General features: G+C 38.8%; 1 protein-coding gene across 35 annotated transcripts in view; it reads left to right on the forward strand.

Moving 5' to 3' along the window:
* Positions 1–16735, forward strand: part of col25a1 (collagen type XXV alpha 1 chain) — a 329419-nt gene that overhangs the window by 274449 nt on the left and 38235 nt on the right. For all 35 annotated transcript variants that reach the window (XR_012382769.1, XR_012382768.1, XM_073907401.1 and 32 more), the window contains 5 exons: positions 13379–13411; positions 13497–13532; positions 14231–14275; positions 15178–15240; positions 16048–16116. Coding sequence is in view for 33 of the 35 variants with exons in the window: in XM_073907401.1 (XP_073763502.1) it covers positions 13379–13411; positions 13497–13532; positions 14231–14275; positions 15178–15240; positions 16048–16116 (246 nt within the window). In the remaining 2 variants the exon portion in view is untranslated. The remainder of the gene's footprint in view (positions 1–13378; positions 13412–13496; positions 13533–14230; positions 14276–15177; positions 15241–16047; positions 16117–16735) is intronic.

Below are 16735 nucleotides of genomic sequence, written 5' to 3' on the forward strand. Positions count from 1 at the left end.
CAATTTTCTTTTTGCTGACCAAACAGAAAGGGTAGAGTGATTTTTGCAAGTCATTAGTTTACATGACATTTCAAGCTTGTGCACTGATGGTTTCTATAACAGAATAACAAAGTCTATAGACATCAGAGCCAGATGGGATATATATATATATATATGACATAAAAAAATTGACATTTTAAACTTTAAAGTATTTTTAAAAAATTGGCATTTTGAGATAAACAGTAAGAACAACAACTGTGGATAAACAATTTGATATAATTTCTTGGCGTAGATTACTCATGCATAAATTGTGACTAAGAATATCAAAATCATTTAAAAGGAAAGGTATGAGGGTACCAACTGAGGTGGAAGAAAAGCAGTACGCTGGCATCCAACTCTTAATGTATTTTATGGCTAACAAACATGCAGCAATTAAGCTTGCATCATAATGATTCTTATAAAAGCCAGGGCATGTATTCCTGAATAACATCTGAGTACAGACGCATGTGAAGTGGAAATACAACTTCATTAGCAGGCAGAAGGCCAAGCCATTCTTTCCCACCAACATCACTTCTCCTGATTGGTCGTCATTGACCAAATAAAACATTAATTCACAGGACATTCAACTACTCTGATAGTAATTTCATTAGATCTAAAAAAAAAAAAAAAACATGCAGTACTTTATTTTTTCCCTCTTTGTTTGCAGAAGTTAGTTAGTTAGTTAGTTAGTTAGTTAGTTAGTTAGTTAGTTAGTTAGTTAGTTAGTTCCTTAGCTAAAGATTAAATTTGTTCATTAAAGACTGTGCCACCTCTCCTATCCAGACTTAATGAAGGCATCTTACTGTTTTGAATGTCAATGATCTATTATGCAACAGCACATATTTGTTTAATGTGATTCACAGTGTGTTTGTGTACAGGATAAAAAAAAAACACTTATAATAGCTCTGTTACTTTGCAAGAGAAATAGATATGCTTGATCTCAATGCAGAATAGACCCTTTTCACATGACATCAAGGGGAAGTGCACATTATGTTACAATGACATGTTTGTACATGCCTGTCAATCAATTCTGTGGGCCAGGAAGCCTGCACTCCTGCTTCACGCTGTGGTGGGCCTTAAAATAAGTGGTAATTGGATCATATTTATCATATTTTAACTTTCAAATGAGAGACTTGTTGTGTTTAAATCACTCCAATATAATTGTGGACACACTATACTTACACATACAAGTGTCTTGATAGCTGTTCTGTCCAAACAAATTCTAAAAGTCCATTTTGGCTAATAGGTGCTTTAATAGATCAGTAAATAATAATAAATGAAACTGATTGCCTTATGAAATAATTACAAGGTAATATGAGGAGTTTTAATAAAAAGTTCTCATGCTGGAACATTTGCATCAAATAAATTATACAAATTTGTATTCATAGCAGCATCAAAGTAAAAATAAATTCATTACTGTGGAAAAAACTGATTTAATTAGTAAAACAGTTGCAAATATACACTTTCTTTACTAAACAATAGCTTACTTAAGTTCTAAACTTAAATGTAATCATTTTGAAACTCAGAAGTATTGCAGTATTGAATGAGAAAGGACACATGCCCAGTAATTTAATAGTCCAAAATCACAACGCACAATCTTAATATTTTCAGTTGTAAATATTTCTAAGAAGTATTCCATAAATTTAAAGGTAAAACACAAATTTCAATACATGTGGTTGCAAAAAGGTGGAAACGAATCGACGTTGCTGTGAAAATGTATGTTTGTTATAAGTTTTGAAAGTGGGTGTGGCAAAATGGCTCAACAGCACCACCTATGCACATTTGACAGACTGGCCTTCGAGCTACGTTTCACGTACACGCATGAAAATTGGCACACACATCAAACATGCCAAAACCTATTTAAAAAAAGCTTCTTGAAGTGAAATCTTAAACCCAACAAGAAGTCGGGAATTTTTAGCTCTGCTGAAAAAGTGCAGTTTTTACCATTTTTCTATACGTTGTATTTTAACGAACTTCTCCTGGGAATTTTATCAGATCAACACCAATATTGGGTATTGTCAACTTTGGCTGCCTAAAAACTCACAGATGAGATTCCTCTCCTGAAGACATCTACAGTGCATGCCAATATTGAGTCACACTCTTAGGGCTCTATTTTGACGGTCCATGCGCAGAGCACAAAACGCAGGGCGCAAACGCTTTCAGGGCGCATGGTCTAAAAGGGTTGAGTTTATTTTCTAAATGAGTTATCGGTGTGTTTTGAGAATAAACCAATTAAGAGTCTCATCTCCCATTCTCTTTAAGAGTCAGCTGCATCGCACCAAGAGCGCATTCGCTATTTACAGGACGCAAAGTAAGTTTAAGTGGAAAAAATGAGCATTTCACAAGCAAACAGATAACAGTTTTTTTTTTAACAGAAAACTGTTAAACAGAGCTTCTACTGCGTGAGAATGAGAGATAATGGAACTACTTTCACATTCGCTCTTGGATAGGGAAACCTTTAAGCACAGACATCAATTAGTCTATAAATAAATACTTTTGTTTGTTAAGCGCAAATATTAGTTTCAAAACTATTTCTGAATTCAGTTCTAATTTCCAGCAAACGAATAAATGAATAAAAATAACAAAATGTGCTCAAAAAACCTAAAAACCTAAAAAAACCTAAAAAAAACCTTTATCCTAAAACACATGCTGTGCCCCATATGGTCTAAAACCTGACAGGTGGGCAAATCTAAGCTTGTTTTTATTAAAACAAATATAAATATGGATATAATAAATAATACTGCTAATAATAATAACATTATACAAATGTAACAGAAATTAGCTCATTTTATGAATACCAATAGTCAACAATAACGGTTTATTCTTAATTATTAATATCCCGGCTTAAGCTTCAGTCAACCTGGTCAAACAAACAAATGATTGTATCTGATCCTGCCTGCTCAACCAAGCGGACTCTCAGATTATGAATATTAATTATCAACAATAATGAATTAATATTAACAATTAATATTCTGGATAAATTTATTGTTAACTTGACCCAAACAAACATAACTAGAGCCGCCGCTCTTCCGAGCGAACACGGTAATGATCTATTCATTTAGAAAAGGGAATTGTTGCTAGCCTACTTCTTGTGAAGTAGATTAATCATTCATAAGTTTTAATCAACTTATAACAGCTAGGCAGGGGAATCTGCATTTCAGTGACATTTTCTCGTGAGGCAAACAATACAATTCATTTGATTATAATGGAATTTATTGACTAGTTAGACAGATAACGAACAAAACGCACAAACATACATTAAACATAGAACAGAGGTAAATCACGTGGAGTGGTCGTGTCTATACAGAGAACATGTAACAGCAAAGATAAATAGTAAAGCGAGGAAATAGAGATTTCAGATAAAAGAGTGACAAAACTTTCAGTTCCACACGCACCATTAAGGATCACCAAGATTATAAAAAAAACACCTTTTTGATAAAAGGGGCACAGCTTATTCGCATAACTAAAAATACCTGGAATTTCATGTCTGGAGGTCTCTCTCTTTATGCAGGTCTCTTCCTGATGAAACTCCTTTGATGTCCTTCTTGATGGGTTGAGTTTGTAATACAGCTCGGACGAACACGATCGCAAACTTTAAACTGAGTTTACTTTGCCGGAAAATAAGAAAAGCGTGGCGGGAAACATCCATGCGGCTTAGAAGAGCGGCATGGTCCTCCAAGGGGCTACCTTTTGATGGGTTCTTTGTTCGGACTACTCTGCTCAGATGTTGGGAGCAGTCTGGTTATACCTGGGGGTCAAGTGACAACCCGTTTAGCATTCTTTACCAATGATTTCAGGGCAAAGTTTGAGCGCGAAACCTTCCTTTGTCTCGAGGCTGCTCGTATGCAATTTCAAGAGTTCACACTTAGCTCATGATTTATACATAGCTTGTTTGGCATGCTGTCCCGGGAGAGAGCCCTGAGCTCAAGGGATCCTCGAGCCCAGGGCTCCCCCCCTTTTGCAGGGCGAGTGGAGATTGAGCTCAGGTCTATCTCAAACTCCCCCGCTGCTGAGGCCAAGGCGAACTTCCTGAGAGTAAGACATTATAAAAAAGGTTTAGGCTTGTTTTATCTATAATATAGAGCACATTTGGATGGTGGGAGGAAACCGGGGAACCCGGGGGAAACCCACGCGGACACGGGGAGAACATGCAAACTCCACACAGAAATACCAGATGGCTCAGCGAGGACCCAACACCATTGGTATTCTTGCTGTGAGGCAACAGTGCTAGTCACTGGGCCACCGTGCCGCCCATTCTGGATAAAGGAGGAAGAAGGGGAGGAGGGGGGTTTCTTCCAGACGAAGATAGTTGTAGAAAGGAAATGAGGATATATATAGTGATTTGGGATCCTTCGATTAGAGGATCATAATTAGTTAATGTGGACCAGCTGGGTAAATCATGAGCACATGCTCCTCTCGAAATTAGTTTAAAACTAAACTTCACTTCAAGAGTTCACACTTAGCTCATGATTTATACATAGCTTGTTTGGCATGCTGTCCCGGGAGAGAGCCCTGAGCTCAAGGGATCCTCGAGCCCAGGGCTCCCCCCCTTTTGCAGGGCGAGTGGAGATTGAGCTCAGGTCTATCTCAAACTCCCCAAAAAGCCAATGATAAGCGCTCGGGACAGCAGCCACGTGTTTACACAGGAACTCCCCAAAGTGCAAAGAAAAAGTGCTATATCCGGCTGCTGGATATATATGTGAAGAACTGATAAAAAGTGGGGGAAAAGCTTTCTAGGGAGTGTGTGAAGGGCAGGGTGAGTTTGGTGGCTAAGAAATAAAGTTAGGAAGTCTAAGGGAGTCTGAGTGGCTTAGAGGGTGGGTGGAGACTTGTGTGTAAATTGGGGCTTAAATGGGCCCTCTACGGGAGTCAGTGCTTAAGAGAAGGTTTGTGAGGAGATGTAATAAAGAAGGGTGTGGAGCTGGCTGTTTAAGAGGAGGGAAGAGATTTGGTAGCGGAAGCATAAAAAGCTGTTGGGGTAAACAAAGGAGAGAAGCTGGAGGAAACAATGCTATATAAATTACTGTATGGAATATACAACTGCTATGCAGCAGAAGCACTCAATGCTGGCATGTTGCTAGAAACTGGCAGGGAGAAAGAGAGGGGAAGGAAGCTGGTATTAACACAGATTTAATATATTAACAATAAAATAAAAACATGAAACATTAGGGAAATACTATGCATAATAAAATGCAGTAAGCAGCAGAAGCACTTAGCGCTGGCAGAAGAAAAGAGCTGTAATTAACAAAAATATGCTATACAATTACTATGCATAATGTGCAAAATAATCAATAAGAAAGATACTAATGCAGCGGGAGCCCACAACGCTGGTAAGGGGAGAGAAAAAGGGGGGTGCTGTTGAAGTAACAAGGTTACTATGCAAAATACAGAACATGAAATGCTAATGAACTACTATGCAGAATAAACATGTTAATGCCGATACTGGTGAATAACTATAAAGAATAAATAAACTGATGCAGCGGAAGCACTCGACACTGGCAGGGGAAACTGGAAGGTGAAGGCGATAGGTGAGGCTCTTGCGAGAGCCAAAACTCCTATTGACTCCGGCGGGAGTCAGAGCTTGAGGTGATGTTAATGTGGAGGAAGGAGGTTGAATGAGAGTCAAACACAATGAGTAAAGGGCTGGTAGAAAACAGTAAGGCACTCAATTCTGGCAAGTGGAAAGGGGAGAGCTGCTGGGAGTAACGTGATTATTATCCAGAAATACACAATAAAATACATGAAATACAAATGGACTACTATGCAGAATGAACACAATGTAGACATTTTATCAATAACTATATGGAAAACAAATAAACTGGTGCAGCGGAAGCACTCCACACTGGAATGGGAAAAGAAATGGGCAAGGTGGCTGAAGTAACAGATATACTATACAATTTTTATGCAAATGATACAATACAAGATATAACAATAAACCATTATGCAGAATAAATTAATTGGAGCTGCAAAGGTGCTTGATGCTGCAGGGCAGGAAAAAGGGGGGAGAGCAGCTGTAAGAAACACAAATATCCAACAATTATTATACAGAATATACAAATTATGCAATAAGATACTAAAGCAGAGGGAGCATACAACGCTGACAGGGGGGAAAGAAAAAGGGGAGAGCTGTTGGAGGTAACGAGATTACTATGCAAAATACAGAATATGATAACATGTAATGCTAATGAACTACTATAAAGATTAAACAAAATGTAGATACTGATGAATGACAATACAGAATAAATAAAATGATGCAGCATAAGCACTCATTTCTGGCAGTGGAAACAGGAAGGTGAGGGTGATAGGGGAGGCTCTTGCGAGAGCCGAAGCTCGTGTCGACCCCTGTGGGGGTCTGAGCTTAGGGTGATGCTAAGATGGAGCAAAGAGGTTAGTTGAGAGTCAAGGCAAGGAGTTAAGAGCTAAGAGTTAAGAGGAAACAGCAGAAGCGCTTATCGCTGGCAGGGGATACAGAAAGGAGAGGTTGATAGGCGAGGTTCTTACGAGAGCCACAGCTTGCGTTGACCCCTGCAGGAGTCTGAGCTTAGGGTGATGCAGATAGAGCAAGGAGGTTATGGGAGGGCCAAAGGCAAGGAGTGAAGAGCTAGGAGGAAACAGCGGAAGTACTCAACGCTGGCAGGGATAACAGAAAAGAGAGGGTGAAAGGGGAGGCTCTTGGGAGAGCCGAAACTTGTGTTGACCCCTACAGGAGTCTGAGCTTGAAGCAGATTGAGCAAGGTGGTAACAAGAGAGCCAAAGGCGAGGGGTAAAGAGCTAGGAGGGAACAGTGGAAGCATTCAACACTGGCAGGAGGAACAGAAAGGAGAGGGTGAAAGGTGAGGCTCTTGCGAGAGCCGAAACTCGTGTTGACCCTTGCGAGAGCCTGAGCTTGGGTGATGCAGATGGAGCAAGGAGGTTACTAGAGAGCCAAAGGCAAGGGGTAAAGAGCTAGGAGGGAACAGCGGAATTACTCAACGCTGGCAGGGGGAACAGAAAGGAGAGGGTAATAGGGTAGGCTCTTGTCAGAGCCAAAGCTCATGTTGACCCCTGCGAAATCTGAGCTTAGGGTGATGCTGATGTAGCAAGGAGATTACATGAGAGTCAAAGGCAGGGAGTAAAGAACTAGGAGGAAACAGCAGAGGAACTCAATGCTGGCAGGGGGAACAGAAAGGAGAGGGTGATAGGGTAGGCTCTTGTCAGAGCCAAAGCTCATGTTGTCCCCTGCGAAATCTGGGCTTAGGGTAATGCTGATGTAGCAAGGAGATTACATGAGAGTCAAAGGCAGGGAGTAAAGAACTAGGAGGAAACAGCAGAGAAACTCAATGCTGGCAGGGGGAACAGAAAGAGGGTCATGTTAAGCTCTGCGAGAGCTGAGGCTCATATTTACTCCAGCGGGAGTCTGAGCCGTGAGGGGGTTTGCTAGGGATGGACAGATAGATGGCTTTGGCTTGAGAATAAAGGGGTGGCAAAGATTGGGCTGAGAGGTTTGAAAGAAACAACTTGGGTTCTTTGAGATGAAAAGGCGAATGTAGGATTTGAAAGGCTTCAGAGAACCAATGACCGAGGGTCTGGATCTGGTGCTGGGAAAGCCTTTTAATAATGCCAATTCTGAATGAATGGCTGGAGATTGGTTCGGGAGGAAATCCTGAGAGGTGGACAACTTTGAGGTGTTTCTGGAACCAGAGATGTGATACTGGACGATTAGCGTCATCAGTAAAAAGGGGGGCTAGGGGGTTTGTATCTTAATCCTCGAGTGTAGGTATACTAGAGAGTTTGGACTGGGTGGGTGAGGGCAGGAATGTTGAAGATGTAAATGAAATGTTCTTGTCAATAGATCTATCTTACTTTGCAGGGCGAGGAAACCCTTTCTTTCCTCATCACACAAAATTAGATCTGCTATGGTGGGTTGGAGTGAGGGTTGAGTTTGAATGTTTCATGCTGTGATGTGTGACTGAAGGGTCTGAAGGCTACTACTTTAATGGTAAGTGATATGGAGTTTGGTGGAGGTTATAATGGGGGTGGCTTAAGGTAATGTCATTTGTGGAAAGGGATGGACAGGCGTTGAGTTGGGGTCCACTTCTGTAGCCAGTGACCAAGTTTCTGGAAAGAAAATGAGAGAGAGTCAGTGATTTGGTTTAGCAACCTGGCACATATTATGCAGACATGATAAATTGACTAATGTCAAATAAGACATCTTAAAAGTAGCATTAAAGCTTAGAGAGTAGGAACGCCTTTGTCTATGCATTATATTGTTTCTTCCTCAACACAATGAATGAGAATCCTAGAGGTGGACCATTCGTCTCCCCATAGTATGGCGGCAGCGACTATTGGGTACAGTTTGAAGAAAGCTGATGAACAATGGTTTCTAGAGTGGAAATAGATTGAGGGGGCCATGTGGTGGCAACCAGTGGCCTCTGAGTACCCTTGGAACCCAACTGATGGGGTAGCACCAGTAAATAGACAAATATCTAATGGGGGTGCGAACAATCTCTGCAGAAGGAACAGCCATTCCATAGCTTAAGGAAGCAATCCATAAGCGGAGTTCATTGTGGGTGGGTTTTGAGAGAGAAATTGTTCCTTTTAAATCGTGACTTGTGGTAGGGAGCTGGAGTAGGCAAGTTTGAGGTAAATTTGCACTGTGAATTTTAGGTGGCCGAGGATAGATAACAGTATGTGTTTAACTCAAGTCTCTTTCTTATAATACAAGAGAAAGAGAAATTATTCAGCCAATTTTCTCTTTAGGAAGAGAAGCTCGGAATTTGAGCAAATCGAAGTTGATGCCTAGAAATTTGATAAATGTATTGGGTCCAGCCTTCTGCGAGCAGAATACCTAGATTGGCGAAAACCTTTTGGTGATCTCTAGGTGTTTGGCTGGAGGCAATGTGGGGGGGTGATTAGAATATCATCTAAAGTTGGATAAGATGGGGGATTGTGCGATTGTTAGAAAGAAGCCAGTGATGGAGAATTTGCGAGTTGCACTGCTTATGGGACAAATGCGTGAAACCTTGAGTGGTGGGGCAGAGAATGGTCAAACAAAGTGGTTGTTGATCTCTTTTTAAATAAGATGATCCACAATTTCTGGTTCAATCAGCAAAAGCTGACTGAATATTAGGATAGGAAGGGAGAGCTGAGGTGCCCGGGTGGAATCCATAGGTTAGACCTGAAATGAGAAAATCAGAAAAAATTAGTGGAGAGAACGCAGTTCTCTAGCGAGGTGAGGAATCGACAGACAGATAGTGTTTTGGTAGACGTTCATTCCCCCCAGGATAGTGGAGGGCCAAGGATATTGAGCATGGCTTGGCTGGTGATCTTAAAAATACCTCTTTAAAGTGGAGTAGGTGAAGTGATAAGTTTAAATTCCTGTGACATAATACGATCGGACTTCTATGATCGATGTGATGCTTATTGTCATTAGGTGGGTAATTTTATTTTAGAAGTTAAATAGCTATTGGAAGTGGCAGGGTTTGTTTACTTATATGTATGTTTATTTATTTATGTTAGTTATTTGTTTAATTTATTTATTTATTTAATTTCTAAAATGATGTTGTCATTTAATTTGCACTTGAACATACTTATTAAACTGTGTCAATTAAATGTTTACTATGGGCTTTACTTTAATCTGATTGATTAAATAACATTACATTTGGAATCTTAACATGAATGAATTCAGAAGCATAATTGGCCCAATTCATTCACAAAGTCTTTGCAACCAAGTCTGTTCATAACTATCGTAAGAGAGGGCGGGACCATCTCATGTTCTGACAGCTCTTGTATGGTGACACTTCTCTTTTCAGCTATTGGCTCAATGAAGTGTCAATCAAAAGGTCGGCAGCCATTTTGTTAGACTATAATACAAGTGTTTTTGTCTGAAAGATACTACTGTACTGAAAGCACTCCAGCAACAAGTTTGGATGACAGCAGTGTATCCATGTATGTTTATCAACATGTAAACATGTTGTGGACTAAAGTTTTTTGGATTGGATTGCTTTGATCCTTGCAGTGAAATCAGCCAGGCTGTTAAAATGTTCTGGACCTGTGAACAGACAGCAAGCTTGAAAGGTGGGTTTATTTGGTTTGTTATGATCTCTGCTTGTTTACAGATTATAGGAGTACGTTATGTCCAGTGTTTGTGTCTTTAAAATGGTTTAAATTATTTTTTATTTATGAAAGTCTTGCTTTTCTAAAGACATAAGAAATGTTTAATCTTGTTGGAGAGTAGTTTCTCCTTAAAGAGAGAAGTTTCCCCTTAAAGCATACTACGTTACCACAGGTGGACCGCTAAGAGCGGTGAGAGTTTGGCTTCATTGCAGTGGCTGAAGTCTCAGGGAGAGCAGGGCTCTAGTTGCAGTTGTAGATATTGTTGGTTATCTCCATATTGATGGGCTAAAAGGTGCAATGCTGTAAAAGCTTTTAGAGCTAAAGCTTTTTAGAAGTAGGAAGCTTTCTTCCAGACGAAGATAGTTGTAGAAAGGAAATGAGGATATATATAGTGATTTGGGATCCTTCGATTGGAGGATCATAATTAGTTAATGTGGACCAGCTGGGTAAATCATGAGCACATGCTCCTCTCGAAATTAGTTTAAAACTAAACTTCACTTTGAGTGTCCGCCCAGAGCATGCAGAGAGGCATTTAATGCAGGGAATTAAAGAATAAAGCAATGTGAGTTATGATCTTGCTCTATGCATCATGTGTTGTAAAATGTCAGCAGAAACCCATCGGCACCAAACATGGGGGGTTTAAAAGTACATCAACATAATTTTTCACATCCTCACATTATTTATGCTTTAAAAAGACCTAAAGGGACCACACCTTCAGGTTATATGAGGGGTTATACAGGTAAGAAAAGCCAGAAATGAGATACAAAGTTTGCAAACATAACATTTTAGCTCTGTGCTGGTCCCTGGTTTCTCAGTCGATTTCTCTTTGGACTAGTGTCCTTGTGGGTGTGGGGAGTTGGAGTGTGTGTGTAAGAAAGGCAGGCACGTGCACACATAGGGCTCAACCTGTGCAGTGCACATGCCCTTTTTAGTCTTGGATAGAAAGTGCCCTTCCAAAATGATCAAAAGTGCCCCCGTGACTCGCACACCCCCGGTCCCGCGCTTCAGTAGGCGCGCGACAACACCACTCTTTGAGTACGCGCGCGACAACACAGTGGATCAGAACGCGCTCGACAAGGCTAGAAAATAATATGTTTTGTAATATTTTAATCCTTTATATTTATATCCTATATCTATTCTTATTATATCCTATATATATCCTTTATATTGAAACTTTTTCATATGTAAAGATATTTGCCTATTGCTCTCTTGTGCGTATTAAGCAGTGCGTAAGCGAGGCGCAACTCTGCGCCGGAGTTTAGACCGGGTTAGTTTTGGTCTAATGAAAAATCTATTATAGTTTCTAAAAAATATCAACGCGCCAGCGGTCCGCCTCAAAACGCCTTCCTTTTTAGACCAGAATGCCTATGGCCGCACAAATGAGCGCTAATGCATTTGCTATTTAAACAGCGTAGCGCAACACCTCAAAACGACTTTTGCACCAAGCTGAAACTACCAAAAGACTATTGCGCCGCGCCTTGCGCCACATTGCGCCGGGTGTATGATAGGGCCCATAGCAACACCTGCTGACAGAAAGAAGTTTGGCATGAATCAGTTATTTGCTTAGATTTTATTTTTTATTTATATATCTCAGCTTAAATTTTTATTGTTCACTGTTCTCTATTATCCTAAGGCCACCGGGCAGCGGTGAGCCTGGATGTGAGGTCCCTTTCATCGCTGCTTGTTACTAATTACATGTAGTTTTATTCTATATTGAATTTGTACAACATAAATTAACATATCAAACATTAAAAACCTGACTACATAAAACATCAAATTCAACCAAATAAGCCTGCTAAATCATAACCTTTGTCTGACTTTTAGTAACTGCTTTTTGACACAAAAGAATTTCTAGATTTGTAATGTGTTGGTTTAGGTGAGGACTGAACCCAGGTCTCTTAGGGTGCTTCCACACCTGTGAATTGATTCAGTTGTTCTGATTACAAATGTTACATTGTTGCTCTTTGCCCTTGGAGCAGTTCGCTTTCACACTGCAAAGTTTCTAATCGGACCAAAAGAGCAAAAAACAAGTCACGTGCAAGTAAACTCTCTTCACATTGGTCAGAGTGTCAGGGTTTATTTTGCATTGTCCGGCTAAGCTGTCAGGAGAGGTGGTGGATTGGTGGTGATTGACAGGGTGCGCGCGACGTGTCTGAGGAGAGATGCGGTGGGGAGGGGTGAGAAGGGTGCACAACGATGCCTATTTGAGGACCGGGAGGGAGACGCGAGATTTGCGGGCATCCGGAGACTCGCGAAACTTCCCACCCTACTCGTAATTCTTTCTTCATATAGCCGTAAGCCTATTACATATCCATAAAACACTGTGATATAACCGTGCTCGGATCGGATCGCTTTCTCACTGCAATCGAACAGCTCCAGGGTTTGTTTCAATCGAGCCGAGACCACCTCATTCAAGCGATCTCGGAGCGATTACTTTGGCGCGAAACAGAGCGCGATTGCCCTGTTCACATATGCCAAACGAACCGCGCTAACTGGGCAAACGAGATACGTTCCGAAACAAAAGTGTAGGTGTGAAAGCACCCTAAGACAAAGCTGGGGCTTTCCTAGTTGAGCTAACTCCTCACTAGATGAACCCAAGAGCAGAAGAATGACAGAACTTGAGGCTTTGGTTTCAGAAAAAATAAACAAATGATCTTTACTAGAAAAATAGAATGTAAAGTTCAACAGAAATAACTAAAGTTGAGCTTCTAGTAAACAAGCTAAACAAATTAGACACAAGGGTCAAAAAGCACAACAGTAAAGTGTCACTTAGCTTCTCTAGACAATCTGGAGAACACCGGCAGTAATGGCTCAAGACAGAACACAATAGTTTGTAACACACACACTTATATAGGGCAAAACACAAGTGTTGCAAATCAAGCATGAAAAAAAAAAGTGGTGCCATCCACTGTTCCGGAGGAAGCATAGAAATTGGATCCTGTTGTGTAAGGAAACAGGAGCACCTCCTTCTGGTCAGGAGGAGGAATGCAGCTTAATGAATTCTTACATAAATTAATGCCTTAAATTAACACACAGTACATTTGTTGCAATAGAATACCAATCCAACAGCAATCTTTCTGCTTTTTTTCCCCTAAATTACCATTTGTATTATTCCCAATTTACTTGCTTTGTGCTTATACAGTCTGATAGAGATATTTGGCAAATAGTACAGCTGATTTGTGCATAAGCTTTATAGTATTTAGTTTTTATAATTTTTTGATGCTAACAGAAAAAATATGCTATAATATACTACAATTTTGCACAGGGAATTGCAGGATCCTCTGCCGCTGGAATCAAAGTAAGACCCAAAATTATTTTTGTGCTTTTAGTAATTATTTTTTATTAGGTGTATGAACATGAATGCTGCATTCTTATTATTACAGGGTGAGCCAGGCGAGCCAGGTCGTGGAGGACAAAAGGTAAAACCCCAGTACTTATACTGCACAGCTGGCTGGAGTACACACTTACAATAGTTATTTGAACAAATATAGTAATCATTAACTAAAAAGCATTATAGCATACTATAGTGCATTTAGAAAATAAAAGAAAGCATTTTTTTTTAGCAAAATAAAGACAAATAGTGAGCACACTGAATTTTTCCTTGATGAAAATGATCATTTTTCACAATGACATTACAAAATGTAAACTTTGTCTTTTTTTGTCTCTTTTTTCCTTTGTGTTTTTATGTCAAACAATTATCTGTTGGCTAACCCATAAAAACACCATTAGGCTTCACTAAATGACTTATCTACTCTGAATCCAGTGTGAGAGTGTGTCTCTGGGATCTATATACTTTTTTAGTGTTAGCTGTAACCAAAAGCTACAGATACTGTATAATTGATGACATTTTAGTAGGTCTCAACATGAATGTGCTGAACTGTTAATTTGGAAAGTCTGATGGAAACCATTCAGCTTAAACAACATTAGCTGTCAAATGTGTATTTGCTTTTACTTCAGGATCTTGATGATTTTCACTTTAGTAGGAAAACTGGGGCCAATCTTTTGATAATGCGGGTTTAGAGGAAACCTATTGTGGTTGAGCTGGTTTTCCAGGCTCAACGCCAGTAGTAGTGGCCTGGTTTGGTTGTAATTTGTTGCACTTCTTTTTTCTACATAGGGTGAGCCAGGACTTCCAGGCCTGCCTGGACTGCCCGGGATTAAGGTAATTCTCATGCGTGTTCCTAAAAAACATTATCCTCACCCATTCTCAATTTTCAGCAGCTCATAAGCCTGTTATTCTTTTCGACTCTATAACAGTTATTGAAGTGTGTTTTTGAATGGCATGTGCTTTAAATTGGCTTATTCATGCACTTTATCATAATTCACTGATTACAGAAGTGGATCATCATTTAATTTCTCTATTAACAAAGATTGATGGTGTCATATTCTTCAAATTTTGTCCTCAAACAGATTCCTCTGCCATCAGTGCATTAATCCCGAGTATGTTAAACCATAAAGTTATTCAACCTCTTGGTGTTTTGTAATGGAATTTTACTTTCCCCTTCTAAAAATGTAAAGGTTTTTATAGTCTTTCATGTTTCAAACTGTCAAAATATTTTTTTTCAAAAATATGAGAGAGTAAGTGGAAAAATCACTGGAACAATGTGCTTGTCCATAGTTCTATACTTTCAATTCAAATAAATATGCATAAACTGATGTTTAATGCTGTTTTTGGTTTGTTTTCCTGTATTCTTTTGGGTGCTTGTAAACTGCTGGCATTGTAAACCCCCATTGTACTTAGAACCTAAAGGCTCTGGATGCTAACCTCATACTAATGTAATGTTCTTATGTTTTTTATAAAGACACTGAGAGTCAAACTATTTATAGCATTGACAGAGGCTCTAAAATTGTTAGAATTTTTTTTTTTAACTACTTTTATTAACAAGGTGTTATTAACAACGTTCAGCTAGATCAGTTCTTGAAGAAAAGGGTGTTTTGGTACTGCAGTTAATGGATGCTTTGGAAAGTGCTCCTCTAAATTTATCATTTACAAATAATTTGATATGGGAAATTTTTGATTTGCGACATAGTGATTAACGGACAGTTCCATCTGTTTGTATACAGGGTGAACCTGGTTTCTTTGGGCCTCAAGGCGAGCCAGGGCTTCCAGGTCTTCCAGGAACTAAGGTGAGTTTGTAATACCACCACTGGCTGTACATCCCAGTTTAATGTTATTTTCTTGGTTTTTGGTTTGTTTCTCGGGTATTTGCAATAGAGTTAGAGGTAATAGAGTTACCATGTTAATAATATGTATAAGAAACAACAAATAACCAAAGATTGTTCAGTGTGGGAGCACTACTCTAGTCTCTAATTAAAACAAGAGTTTAAGCTAATATTACCAGATTTATTTTTTTATTATTATTATTAACATGTGGCTCAGTGGTTAGCACTGTTGCCTCACAGCTAGAAGGTTGCTGGTTCTAGTCCCTGCTGGAGCAGTTGGCATTTCTTTGTGGAGTTTTAATGTTTCTCCCTATGTACACATAGAGTGAATTGGATAATAATAATAATAATAATAATTATTATTATTATTATTATTATTATTATTATTATTATTATTAATAGCAGTAGTTATTATTAATATTATTAGTAGTAGTGGTAGTAATAGTTATAGTAATTTATAAATAAGTGAATTATCTTAGCTTTTTTAGGAGTGCCAATTCGATGGTTCACATGCAGTTTGATCATGGCCAGTAGGTGCCACCTAGAGGCCACATTAGATGAGAATCACTGATCTAAATCCAATATTGTTTCAATACCAAAGTGTGTCTTGTTCAGCTGGTCAATTTTAAAATCAGCTTGAACATCATTTTATGACTGGAGGTTGTCATAAAGAATGTCTGAATGAGCAAACAGTCAGAAACATAATAACAAATAAATCAGTTTTTTATCACCCAAAAAAATTAAAAAATATTTTTTTTTCTCTTCTTTTAGGGAGAGAGAGGAGAACCAGGACCACCTGGAAAAGGTGAACGTGGTGAAACAGGTCCTTTAGGACAGAAGGTAAAGTAAAAAAAAGGCATTTTTGCACTGGTCAGGAAAATTCATTCATGAGGAGAATCATCAGACAATGCTCAATTTGTTCTTTAGTTATATGCTGTATCTTTTGTTGGTTTTAAAGTCATTGTAAATTATTACTAGAACTCCATATAAGTCTTTCATAGGAAATATGTATTATATGTGATAATTTCCAGCAACCACACAGAGGATATGGGGTTCAGAGAACAGAAGCTCAGGATACATTTATCCCCTAAAAGTGAAATGAATAATTTCATTAAAATTCATAAAAGGTAAAATATGAACACATAGATTTCCCAGACTGTGATTGTATTTTCGCTTTGTTTAGAGATATGAAATTTTTAGTTCACCAAATTTAACATTAGTAAATGTTTACTTTATTTTTAGTAGATTTTTACTTTATAATTTATTTTTATTAACTAGCATTACCAAACATGACTAAATATTGTATCAATAAATACTACATGTATTGTTAAAGTTATCCATGGATCATTATTTTAAAGTATTTTACATAATCTACACTTCAATGAATTCAAAGTGCACATTATCTCTTTAAATAAGATGAAAAATGAACTGCAGGACTGTAACATTTTTAATAAGGGTC

Source organism: Danio rerio, chromosome 7 (assembly GCF_049306965.1).
Source record: "Danio rerio strain Tuebingen ecotype United States chromosome 7, GRCz12tu, whole genome shotgun sequence".
Lineage (NCBI taxonomy): Eukaryota > Metazoa > Chordata > Actinopteri > Cypriniformes > Danionidae > Danio > Danio rerio.